General features: G+C 39.2%; 1 protein-coding gene across 2 annotated transcripts; it reads left to right on the top strand.

Annotated features, from left to right (window-relative positions):
- The first annotated feature begins 9235 nt into the window (after window positions 1-9235).
- LOC149385946 (Concanavalin A-like lectin protein kinase family protein) lies at window positions 9236-12356 on the top strand. 2 transcript variants are annotated; one of them, XM_089626862.1, is made up of 3 exons: window positions 9238-10698; window positions 11265-11971; window positions 12061-12356. In XM_089626862.1, the coding sequence occupies exons 1-3, from the start codon at window positions 9293-9295 to the stop codon at window positions 12090-12092; spliced, it is 2145 nt and encodes a 714-aa protein (XP_089482988.1). In that variant the 5' UTR covers window positions 9238-9292; the 3' UTR covers window positions 12093-12356. The 2 variants fall into 2 exon arrangements, with proteins under 2 accessions (XP_089482989.1, XP_089482988.1); XM_089626863.1 differs by lacking the exon at window positions 12061-12356 and having other exon boundaries at window positions 9236-10698; window positions 11265-11979.
- Window positions 12357-12701: the final 345 nt, after the last annotated feature.

Below are 12701 nucleotides of genomic sequence, written 5' to 3'. Positions count from 1 at the left end.
AGAACAAAAGTAAATCTTATTTACCGTAACAAGAACAAAAGTAAATCTTATTTACCGTAACAAGAACAAAAGTAAATCTTATTTACCGTAACAAGAACAACAGTAAATTGTATTAACCGTAACAAGAACGACCGTCGGCTTTTTCCTTGACCTCGGCGTCGGATTCCGAGTGAAACACCGAGCGAGCGTGTCGAGCCGCTCATGATCGCTGGAGATCTGAAGCGTATGCGAGTAATAAACACAATAAATTAACTAACCATCAAGTAGTAAATAAAATTTTATAGTATTAACCAACAAATTTATGACAACACTGATAGTAAATAAATGAAATTTTGGTAGTAAATAATATTTACTTTAGTAGTGAATAATGTTATACGGGTGTAAATAATTTTTTTTAAACTAGAACTTGACTATTAATCTATACGAGACATTAATCATTATTGACTAGAAGTCTAGAACTAGTACTCATTCGTAATGAAATAGACAAAATACAGAAAAAAGAAAGAAAAAAGCATAGATTCTTCTAGTACTTTTTTTCTCTCAATCTCTCTCAGCTTCCTATTTTTTTTATTTTCTTTTACTACTAAAACTGCTTTCTCTTCTCCTCTGTCCATTGAACTTCAAATACGCCAAACAAACAACAAACCGACACTCACGAACACTCTCAGAAGCTATGGCCGACCAAGATCAACCCTCGCCTCCGCCGATTCCCGTTCCTCCTCCCGCAGCCAATCCCCCACCGCCGGCGCCGGAACCAGCCACCCCGGCCGAGGCTCCCACGGCAGAGCCCAACCTCAGCGTCGGCTGAAAGATGTTATACAGAACCCAGCCTATCGCCGGAGCAACCGGAAGGAGGAGAGCCAGGCCTAGGTTGTCTCCCTCCGCCGCGACCACGTCGGCGATCTACTGCGCGACGACCGCGGCTCGCACGCGCCGAGATCCGTGAGCACCGCCATCGCCGGAAGCTTCTGGACCAGAGAGTACGATCTCAATTGGTATAGTGCGACGCCAAACTTCCACTCTGCCATTGCAATTCTTGATCGAAGATGTCTGAAGAAAATCCCAATTCCGACGATTTATACGAACACTGATCGGAAGAGATGAATCACGCCTTTTTGCTCGCTAAACTTCGTGCTCTTCGATGCCGGCGATATTTTGCTCCTCTGCCGGTGATTTCTTGTTCCGAGGCACATCAATGGAAGGACGGATATTCTTTTCCGAGAACGAGAAACGAGAGGCTGATATGAGAAAGTTGTAGAGAGTGTATTAAACATGGGCGAGAGGCGTGAAAATGGAAAAGGGTGTTTTAGGGAGTCTAATTTAATATTGGCTATATGCCTAATAAATCCATAGTTTGGCTATTATTTTAATATACCCGGTATAGAATGGTCAACTGTTAACAAATCTGATAATTATATTACCTTAATATGATATATGATTATTTATATAGCTGATCATTGAAAAATAAAACATTATCGATAACTTTTTCATAACAAATAAATATAATTACTTCTAAAGTCATATTCGAATAGCAAAATATAACATCCAAAATTTATTTTGTGTGTGAAAATATGATATCTAAAGTTGTAGGAACAAATAATTTATTTGATTCATAAGGTCAAATTTTGAATATTCAACACATTATGAAATTCAAAAGACTGGCATTCATAGTTTCCAGTTCATTTAATTTATTAAATTGAATAAAGTTCGATAAATTATTTATTTCAATTAAATAATAATAATTTTGATAATGTAAACAATTTGCAATGTACCAAACGTGCCACTGTCTCGCTTTGGTGCTTGACTTATAGAACGATAAAAATCAAAACCAAGTACGTCAAATTAATTAATTATCCTCTTGACTTTTTCTCTGCTCTAAAGTCTCGTACGCGTTTTGCAATCAGTAAGTATGCTTAATACAATACTAGTGTACTAAATAGATAGAAGCAATCTCACTATATGTGCTATAAAGTATAAACCTTGTGCTAATCCGATTTTGTTGCTCGCATTTCCCGATTTCATTATTATATGGTCCTTGACTAAGCAACTAGCTCAGCCACATTTTTGTTTGCTCTATATCGATTGTGCTTTGTAAATCTTGTGTTAATGGATAATGTTTGTCAAACTTCAACATAGTCCTTTAAGGGATTAATTAGAATTTTTAAAAAACTACATAGTACATTTGACTATTTTAAATGCCTTGCTTTTAAATGTATGATGAGTGCGTTTTATACGTGCAAATACCTTGCTTTTAAATGTCTTGCTGATGAGTGCGTTTTATACTTATAAATCTATCATTTCGAGCATGAATTTGACGAGTTCTCAAGTGTATTTGAAGTTATTTGGTGTTTTCAGAGTGAGTTTCAGGTTTTTGGGTGCTTAATTGAGCTTTGTGACGTAGTGGGAGTCATTTAGAAGAAAACGAGAGTAGAAACGGAGCTAAAATGAAGAGTTACGAGAAATGCAAAGCTGGTCAAACGGTATGAAACCTCGGAACAAAGCGCAAAAATTCCCAGCATTCACCGCGGCGCGACGACGAATTCTAAAGAGTTTATTCTTGTTTTTGAGCGAATGTGGGTCATTGGATCTCATTTAAAGGCTCGCATGGCTCCGAAAATAGGCTCTCAACCTATATAATCAGCTCTTGTAACCTAAAAAAACACTTTTGTCTTTATTTTAGATTTTCTTAGGTTTGGTTAGTTGTGAGAGAATAGGCAACTAGAGAAGAAGACCATCGTTTGTCGCGATTGACAACCGCGAATTCAGCGTTTTTCCTTCTATCTCTATTCCTTGGAACTCCCGTTGATATTTATTTATTTTGTTATGGTTTTTATAATTTGTTTTAGTTTATTTCGTGTTTATGTTACTCTCGACGTTATGAACTGAACCCCTTAATGGTGATGACTTAGCTTTTATCAATTATGATTGTGGATTCATGTTTATCTGGTTGAAGTATTTTTCATGTTCTTTTTCTCTATCACTGTATTCAATTCCATGTGTAATGCTTGTGAGAGAATCGCAACCTCATTCATGATTTTTAGGAAGGACTTGATGCTTGGGAAATATTAAGTTGATCGTACATAAGAATTAGATTATTGTAGTACATTCCAAGGCTAGAGATAGCTAGGACTGCTATAGAATCATGTGAACACTCTTGATTTTAATGCTTGTCGTAGTTTTAGGATTTGAGATCGAGAGATGAAAGTCCGGTATTGAGATAGGATGTTAGATGCCCAAGAGAGATTTAACGATAATATTACATGAGTGTGACTATTGAACACACATAACTGATAAATCGTGCGTAATTCTAGGAATCCTGGCCATATGAGAGTTTAGTGAAGTCGTTGTCCTTGCCTTCTACTCACCCATTCACCCGTATTTACTTTGTGCTTTAGTTTAGTTCATCATTTTATATAATAATCATCTTTGTTTATTTGAGTTTAATTCGTTGCTGGTTGGTTTAAATAATCGGTTAAGCATAGTCCTCGTGGGATCGACTTGTTTTACGAATTTTACTACTTGAGCGACTACGTGCACTTGCATACAAAAATATCGCAACAAGTTTTTGGCGCTGTTGTGGGAGACTTATCTTCAACCGTTTTTAGATTAGCTAGTTTTCAATTTGAACTCTTTTTATTTTTTTTAATCACTTTTCTTTTTTGTGTCTGCTTTCATTGTTTTGAAGGTTTATGCAAAAAGACGGTGACATGAGCCTTCTTTCGATCGACAACAAAATAATAAATAAAAAAACTTGTAAAAGAAATCAGAAGGAGAGAAAGCTAGCGATCATGGGGGACGAGGCTGAAAAACGGCTCATCGACTGCGTCATGCCCACGATCTAAGGATACCGTTCCGCGATTTGGAGGCCAGCCATCGGGGGAGATAAGAGCTATGAGATCAATATGGGGACGATCCAAATAATTTAATTGAATCAATTCTAAGGAGCATCGAATGCAGACCTAAACGAGCACATCGCCAACTTCAACGAGATGTGCGATACCATTCGCATCCATAACATTTCGGATGAAGCAATTTGACTGCTCCTCCTCTCATTCTCACTTCACGATCGAGCGAAGAGTTGGCTCCAATCCTTGCTTGCCGACTCCATCACCACTTGGGACAAGCTTTGTCGGATTTTTTATCAAACAGGAAAAAACAGTTAAACTTTTATAATAAGCCATATACATGCTTTATAAGCTCTGTCAAACAGCCCAAATATATTATGATTTCTAATTTGGTTTGTAATCTGACTCTCTTAATTCGTTTTTTTTTTCAAACGAACTTTATAAATGAATCGCTCGTGTGACATCATTTGATATCATCCATGAGGCAATTTTTATATATAAAACCCTTTCTTGCGAAATCATTGAAAAAAATAAAATGAAATAAAAATGGCAATTAGATCAGTAGTCTAATAATTTACCCTCTTTTTTAAAAAAAAGCCAAAATTTTATTTTATTAAGAAAATAACACACCAGTCCGAAGTAAATTAATTAACTGGTTAAGTTAATTTAATTTACTTCGAAAAATAGTATTCCAAGCTAAAGTAAATTAATTAATCTGATTAAGTTAATTAATTTACTTCGGCTTAGTGAACTATTTTTTAATAAAATAAAACTTGAATTAGATCTTTAAAAAGAGATAGAGAATTGATTAACTGCAACAAATATTTGAATAAAAAAAACTATTGTCGATTCTGATTTTTACATTAAAAAAAACTTAGTCGAAAGAAAAAGTGGCTGGAATAATTTCTCTGACCAAAGAAATCTTAATCGTATTAGACATTATTTTCAATAGACATTAATGTTCAGAAAGCGAAACATGCAGATATTCCTTTTTTTAAGGGGAAAAATGCTTTGAATAATTGAATTATATCCAAAAGGCGTCTTTTTTGTTTATCTACCAGAAAATGGTTAGTTTGGTAATGAATGGTAACTACAGTTCATCACGTGAAGCGTTGACATCCAAGAACACGACAGTACGTAGCGACAAGAGTTTCGTAATTTCGTTTTATCAGCTGGAAACAGTTATATGGTAATATTTATTTACATATTAAATCATACATTTATCAAATAAACGGTTGTTGTATGACTTTTTGAACGGTGATTTTAAGCTGTGCTCTGAGTGGCTTTGTCTCAATTAGAGTTTTTGTTTGTTACAATGGTAATTAACCCTAACCGACCAATTTGATCAACTCGTCATGGACATGTAAAATAACATTCCAAAGTCACGAGGCCGATTATTATCCCACCAAAAATTGCAGGAGGTCATAAACTCGATGGTTATCAGCTTGTACTGATTATATCACAGCCAATAAAATCAAAGATAAAGAACAAAATGCTTTCACACATAAGAAAAGAGATTGACTTGCGATCGTAACCGCAAGGATAGAGCTCGTTAAGGTTCAGGCATAAATCTTCATAGAAAAAAAAATTATATTATTTACCCAAATCATTGTTTATTTTTCTTATTCTTACCTTGAAAATTTATAAAATAGTCACCCTTGAACAAAAATTCACTCTATCCCCTCCTAAATTTAAAATCTAGATCCATATCAAATGCCAAAGAAAGCAACTTGTTTGTTATTAATCCTACAATATAAATTTCGATTTCAACCAATAATTTCTAATTTCAAAATTTTTGGAATCCAGCTCCTTAATTTCCAGAATTTTCTACTCTAGCCAAAACCAAAATTACTCTAGCATACAATATTTTTAGTAATTAAATTACTCTATCATAAAACAATCTAATCCTTTTGGGATTTTAAAACAATGGTTAAACAAATTTTTGTTTGAATAAATGACATTTTTGCCACTTGTATTTTGCCACTTTTTTCAAGTTAATACACGAACTCTCAAAACGATTTTTTTCCATGTTTTAATATATATATTTATATTTGATCCATCCGTCAATTTTTTCGTCGAAAATTCTGATAAATATTGATGTATTCAACACGTGATACTTTTAAAAAAAAATTATTATTTTGCCCTTGTCATCTATTATATTTTAAAAAAAATAATTTATGATTTTTCTCACAATCTCTCTCTCGCGCCTTCTTCATCTTCACCTTCACCTGTACCCAAAAAAAAAAAAAAAATTAAGGCTTTTTTGCTTTGGTTGTGGTCGGTATCGTGGACCTCCACCACGTCTTCTTCTTCCTCGTCAATCTAGTCGTCTCCAGACTCCTCATCGCAGAGAGATTCTCGACGATCTCATAATCACTCACCAGGCAGTGGCAACGCTCAACCGCGACATTCGGAGGGCATCAAGATCAACAGAAGTGACAAGCGTCGAGATATTCATGAATAGAAATCCCTCGCTTCAAGAATCACTTTCGAACCATTTTCGACGAATGTGAATCCACTCAATCTCTCTTCTTCTTCTTCTTCTTCTTCCTTCTTCTTCTTCTTCTTCTTCTCTGTCGTCTTCTCTTCTTCTCTCACTCATTGTGTCACTCTCGCCACGTCATCAACCACGATTCGACAAGTTCTTTGTCGGAAAAACAATACTGGATAGTTCTGATGGAGGCTCCTTCAAAACAGAGTCTCGGTTCAAGAGACGAGGTCAAAGATTAGATTGAGATTCGGAAAGTCTCTTATGAACTTAGGAATTTCTATGTGTATATTGTTTTGTGAAAGATCGAGAAATTAGAAATGTGTAAAATCGTTTGCTCACGATCTGGTCGGCGTTGTCGGTGTTGGCTCCATTGTTTTCTCTAAGCATCGTCGGCCATTTTCTACAACTATTAGCTTCGTTATTCCACATGTAGAGACACGACTAGCTTCCCGATCTATTAGTTTCTACCATGTAATTTGAATTTATCAAATTTTCTAGATTAGATACCTAAAGGCAAGTTGAGTTTGATAAGTTTGAAGGTAATTCAATGCTTGCCACCACGGTCACTCTAGGCTAAAGAGAGAGGGAAAAAGATTTTTTTATTTTTTTTATCTAATATTTTAATTTTTTTTATCTCATTTCATTTTAATTTATCTGAAATTATTTTACAAGCTTACAAATTTACCTTTCATTTAAGTATCATGTGACAAGCACATGTCACACTTAACTGATAGTTAGGCAAAAAACTTGACGGAAGGACTAAACGATTAAAAAATAAAGTTAAGGCATTGAAAAAAAAAATCGGTTTTAGAATTCGTGTATTAATTTGAAAAATGTGACAAAATATAGAAGGCAAAAGTATTATTTATTCTTTTTATTTTCTCATAAATACTGTATATATGCTAATTCGATCCCTAAATTGAATATGGGAAAGCGGGGGGCATATACGGTTGATGAGGATTGGGTGTAAAACAAGCAAATGTTTACTTTTATATTTTATATTTATTATATTGGCTGCGGTGGTGTTGTAATTGGGTCCCATCACAGCTAGTAACCCGTTACCCGTCTATTCAACATTATCTCCCACCTATAATTTTTTTATTTTGAGAAACAATAATTTTTGTTATTATATATAAGTTTATAGCACAAAATTCAAGTCAGCATCCGTAATATTAAATGCTTATTCAAATTTCAATATTAGTAGGAAGAATAATTATGTTTTAGTAAGTACCAATTCTGCTTACATCTTCATAAAAAATAAAATAAATTACTAATGTACAATTTTTTTTTTTTTGAATAGTAAGGATTTTCCATTAAAATTGGATAAAAAACTCATCAATACAGGAGAAAACACCATAGTACATGGATTACCAAGACCTAAGTCGAGGTGAATCTAACACTAAAATCCGGTAAGAGAACGATATGTGCAAACTTCCAACAACGGGAAGAATTACAAGCACCAATAGAGCACACAAGAGGTTCGTTAAAAAACCCAAAGATTGGCGATGGAAAAATCCAACCAAACTTGGTCCGATAACCACGAAAATGGTGGCTCTTCAACCTGCATAGATTAAAACCTAACAGGAAATCCACAATGGGATAGTGGACGACGGCTAATCGGCCCCCAAAACAAACCAAAACAGACAAAATGCTGTAACAAAATAAACGAGTCTCAAATATTTTTAAAGCGAAAAAAAACAAAATAAAATTTAAAACCGCCACCAGAGATCGATAGCCTACACCGAAGAGCCTCGCTTCATCGTCCCCGTTGTCGAGGAACCACGCCACTGCATCGTCGGGACCACGCCGCAGAAACTCCATAGCCGAGGAGCCACTCCACAGCGTAGTAGCCGCTGCACCATACCGCTCTGTCCCCTTCGACATGAACCTTTGCCTCGCAGAAACCGTCGTCGAGGAACCGCGCCGCACCGTCACCGGCTCCGGGGAGGCACGCCACAGCTCCGTCACCGAGGATCGTCGCCGCACCGACTCCGGGGAGACACGCCGCAGCTCCGTCACCGAAGATTGTCGCCGCACCGACTCCGGGGAGACACGCCGTAGCTCCGTCACCAAAGATTGTCGCCGCTCTGTCACCGAAGAGTAGCCCCACACCATGAACGCCAACAACCCACCACGCATGGGCGCCGCCGGCCATGGCATCGCCACCGAGGATCCGCGATCGACGCCGCCTCGCCAAGCTCCCGCCGTCTCTCCTCTGTCAAGCTTCGATAGGTCTCTCTCACACCGGTGGCGTTTCATTATTTATATCTCCACCCCCAGAGCCGAAGGTACGACGGCGAGCGGCAGAGGCCACTGCCCGTACCTAGCCCCAGGGAAAGAGTGACGGCTACTGTGTTTTCCTTTGAAACCCTAGAGGAAGCGAGATGAGAGAGAAACTATTTTAAGTTACCTAGTTTTTGTTACTAACTATATGTACAATTTTTTCTTAGAGAGGGCATTAACAAAAGAAAAATAATACAACAGAAATAATATATGATCTCTTAATATATAAAAACAGTGACAAAAATTAGAAATTAAAATAAATAAAAGTAACTTGGTTACATTAAGATAAAGGATTATTACAAACTCGAATGAGAATGCCTAGCATCTTTTTTTATATATCCGGAACAAAAAATAATTTCTTTTACAATAGATATATATTATTCTCGGGTTGGAATTTGGAAACATACATAAGGGTTAAATCTCTCTTTTTATTATTTATTTATTAAAAAAAATTCCTTGAGGTCCTTATTCAATCTCTCATCAATAAATTAAATGGTGTAAAAAGAAAATAGACAGAGTCCAACCCAAACATTTGTGATTTGACCAAACAAATAGAATTTTCAAAAAAGCCACCGTATTGCCAACACATATACAAAATACAAATAGAACTCTTCTTCTACTCGTTTCATTCATAAAATGAAACTCTCTCATCTTTCCCATCACCACTAGCTCTATGGCTCTGCGTCCACTGTTTCTTTGCTTGACGATGAAGAAACGACGCCAAAACCAGTCATGCTTACCTAATAATCAGGTGTTACTAGCTCTTGCAATCACGGCGTTGTCTCTGACCCAAACGGCTCTCTCCACCGACTTCGTATTCAACGGCTTCAGCTCCACCGACCCAATCCGCCTCGTCGGAAACGCCACCGTGGAATCAGCCGACAAAACCCTAACCCTAACAAACCACTCCCACTTCTCCATCGGCCGAGCCTTCTACGCCACCAAAATCCCCGCCAGGCGCTCCAATTCCTCTCTGCCATTCTCGACCTCCTTCATCTTCGCCATGGCTCCCCGCCGCGGAGTACTCTCCGGCCACGGAATCGTCTTCCTCTTCGCCCCCGCCGTCGGCTTCACCGGAACTCCGTCGGCGCAGAATCTCGGCTTCATCAACCGCACCGATAACGGCCGCCCAGAGAATCACATCTTCGGAGTCGAGTTCGACGTTTTCAAGAACCAGGAGTTCGTCGACATCGACGACAACCACGTCGGCATCGACGTGAACTCCTTGAACTCCGTCCTGGCTCACGAGGCCGGAGTTTGGGAGGAGGAGAGCAAATTCCGGCGACTGAAGCTCAACAGCGGAGAGAATTACCAGGTCTGGATCGACTACAACAACTCGATCGTGACCGTAGCCATGGCCGTAGCCGGCGAGAGGAAGCCCAGGCTTCCTCTCCTCAGGTACAACCGCGATTTATCCGATATCTTAATGGACGACATGTTCGTCGGGTTCACGAGCTCAACTGGACAACTGATTCAGAGCCACAAGATCTTAGCCTGGAGTTTCAGCAACGACAATTTCTCGTTAAGCGAGAGCTTGCTCACCGTGAATCTCCCATCCTTTGTCCTCCCAAAAGAGTCGATCTTCAAGAACACGGCTTTCGCCGCCGTCTTCGCCGTCTCCGTCGCCGTGATCGTCGTCCTCGCGGCACTGCTCGCAACGTGTTTGACGAAACGACACAGACGAATCGCGAGGGAGAGGGCGGAGATGGAGGAGTGGGAACTGGAGTACTGGCCGCACCGGATGAGCCACCGCGAGGTCGAGGAGGCCACGCAGGGGTTCTCGGAGAAGAACGTGATCGGCTCCGGCGGGAACGGGAAGGTCTACCGGGGCGTCCTCAAGGGCGGCGCCGAGGTCGCCGTGAAGAGGATGCCGCGAGGGAGCGACGGGACGAGGGAGTTTCTGGCCGAGGTCTCCAGCCTCGGGAGGCTCCGCCACCGGAGCCTCGTCGGGCTCAGAGGGTGGTGCAAGAGAGACAAAGGCGTCTTCGTGCTCGTCTACGACTACATGGACAACGGAAGCCTCGACAAGAGGGTCTATCACGACTCCGACGAGACCCAAAAGTTAGGCTTCCACGATAGGTAATAACTATTTTAGACTAACTTCTCAAAATGGTTAAAAGGTTTAACGGATTAGTCACAATGCTAATTAATCATTCATTTTAATATTTTTTTTTCATGGTGGTTGATTAATCACGATTACTGATGAAGTAACTGGTTAACTGCAGTTTTTTTTTTTAGAACTTAATGGTTAGTTTTAACATATTTATTTGGGTCCATTAGCTATATAATCGTATTTACAGTTTCACATTCACGTTCATGTATTTATATGCGTAAATTGACGTAAATACCTCACCATTTTATTTCAATGAAAGTGCAAATCAGGAATGACACTTATTTCTAACGTTTTAGTTAGCTAATTACTTATTTTTTTTTTCGTTGTGATTGGTTGATCACGATTAACTACGAAATAACTGGTTAATCATAGTTTTTTATAGAACGATCAACTAAGTAATGGTTAGTTTTAATATATTTTTTTTTCGTGGTAGTTGGATAATCACGATTAACAATGAAATACCCGATCAAAATGTATATTATTGATCGTGTAATTAATGTTAACCGGTTAAAACGGCCACCTTTAACGACAGGATTAGGATACTGAAGGACGTGGCGAGAGGAGTGTTGTACCTCCACGAGGGGTGGGAATCCCAAGTGCTGCACCGAGACATCAAGGCGAGCAACGTTTTGCTCGACAAGGACATGAACGGGAGGCTCGGGGACTTCGGGCTCGCGAGGGTCCACTCGCACGCCCACGTGGCGACCACAACTCGGGTGGTGGGCACGGTCGGGTACCTAGCCCCGGAAGTGGTGCGAAACGGGCGGGTCTCGGCCCAGTCCGACGTGTTCGGCTTCGGAGCTTTGGTTTTGGAGGTCGTGTGTGGTCGGCGTCCCATAGAGGATGGGAAGCCTCCATTGGTGGAGTGGGTTTGGGAGACCATGAGCAAAGGGAATCTCTTGGAGGCCGTGGACGAGGGCCTGAGGGCAAAAGGGGAATTCGACAACGAGACCGCCGAGAGGGTTTTGCAATTGGGCCTGCTTTGCGCGTACCCCGACCCGGCTTCCAGGCCCACTATGAGGCAAGTCGTGAAGATCTTGGAGGGGAGCGAGGGCGTCGTGGGAGACTTGGAGGGCGATGAGGACATGGGAGCGTATTTGTTGGAGAAAGTTAGGAACGGAGATTTGTGGACGAGTTTTTCTCAGATAATCGGGTTCAAGTCTCACCCGACTTTCGAGGACATTAGAGAGTCCGTGTCTTCTTCCACGTCTTTGTCTTGGTCTAACACCATTGTGGAGGGTAGGTGAAAAAAAATGTCATTATGGGACGTGGTTTAGTTAGTTGTGTGAATGTGGTGGCTAAGTTTTCTTTTTCATGTGTTGGTCCAGGTCCAGGATTGCTTAAATATGGAGACCGTTAAAGCCAAGGCCGATTTGCCACCACATGATGTTTAGTGAATTAGGTTTGGGAGTTGGGATTCAGGGCATATAGTTCTTCTTGTACATATGTATTATTGTGAGCATGCATATAGTCAAAACGATTATAGATTGAGATTTTAGGTTACGCGTCACGTGGGAGGCTATTTCCTTGTATTGTTTTTTTGCGACATTATCGTCTAAATTAATAGTAAACAATTTTTTACTAGCATTGGACAGCAGCGAGTAAGTTAAGAATCACTTGTCTTTACAACGAAGCATCCTCTTGCATGTTAATATATAATGTGAAAAATGGTACAAAATAGCAATTTGAAACTTATTCATTAGCAAAATAGCTAAGGTTTCAACTTTTCAGCAAAATAGCCAAATTTACGTTTTTAAAATTTTTTTGACAGCCAGGATTAAATTTTTTGACGATTATTATAAGCAATTTATCACTTCAAAAAAATTAATCTTGGGTTCAAAAATTTTTTTGAAACCAACTTACAGCGCATTTTGGCTATTTCACTCAATTAAGATAAATCTTGATTATTTTACAAATTCTCTAGTGGCAAATGAGGCAATTTCTCTTATGAATAAAGGGTTTACGTGTC

Source organism: Urtica dioica, chromosome 9 (assembly GCF_054948205.1).
Source record: "Urtica dioica subsp. dioica isolate 48M chromosome 9, U.dioica_male_clone48M_v1_H2, whole genome shotgun sequence".
NCBI lineage: Eukaryota > Viridiplantae > Streptophyta > Magnoliopsida > Rosales > Urticaceae > Urtica > Urtica dioica.
The sequence above is the reverse complement of the archived record's forward strand: the minus strand, read 5'-3'. Positions and strand labels throughout refer to the sequence as shown.

What these genes read in the sequence shown, in the direction of transcription:
- LOC149385946 (XM_089626862.1), top strand. Translation starts at nt 9,293, where the DNA reads ATGGCTCTGCGTCCACTGTTTCTTTGCTTGACGATGAAGAAACGACGC. An exon ending in AAGTTAGGCTTCCACGATAG is followed by an intron (nt 10,699 to 11,264) that starts GTAATAACTATT and finishes CTTTAACGACAG; the next exon opens with GATTAGGATACTGAAGGACG. An exon ending in GTCTAACACCATTGTGGAGG is followed by an intron (nt 11,972 to 12,060) that starts GTAGGTGAAAAA and finishes GTGTTGGTCCAG; the next exon opens with GTCCAGGATTGCTTAAATAT.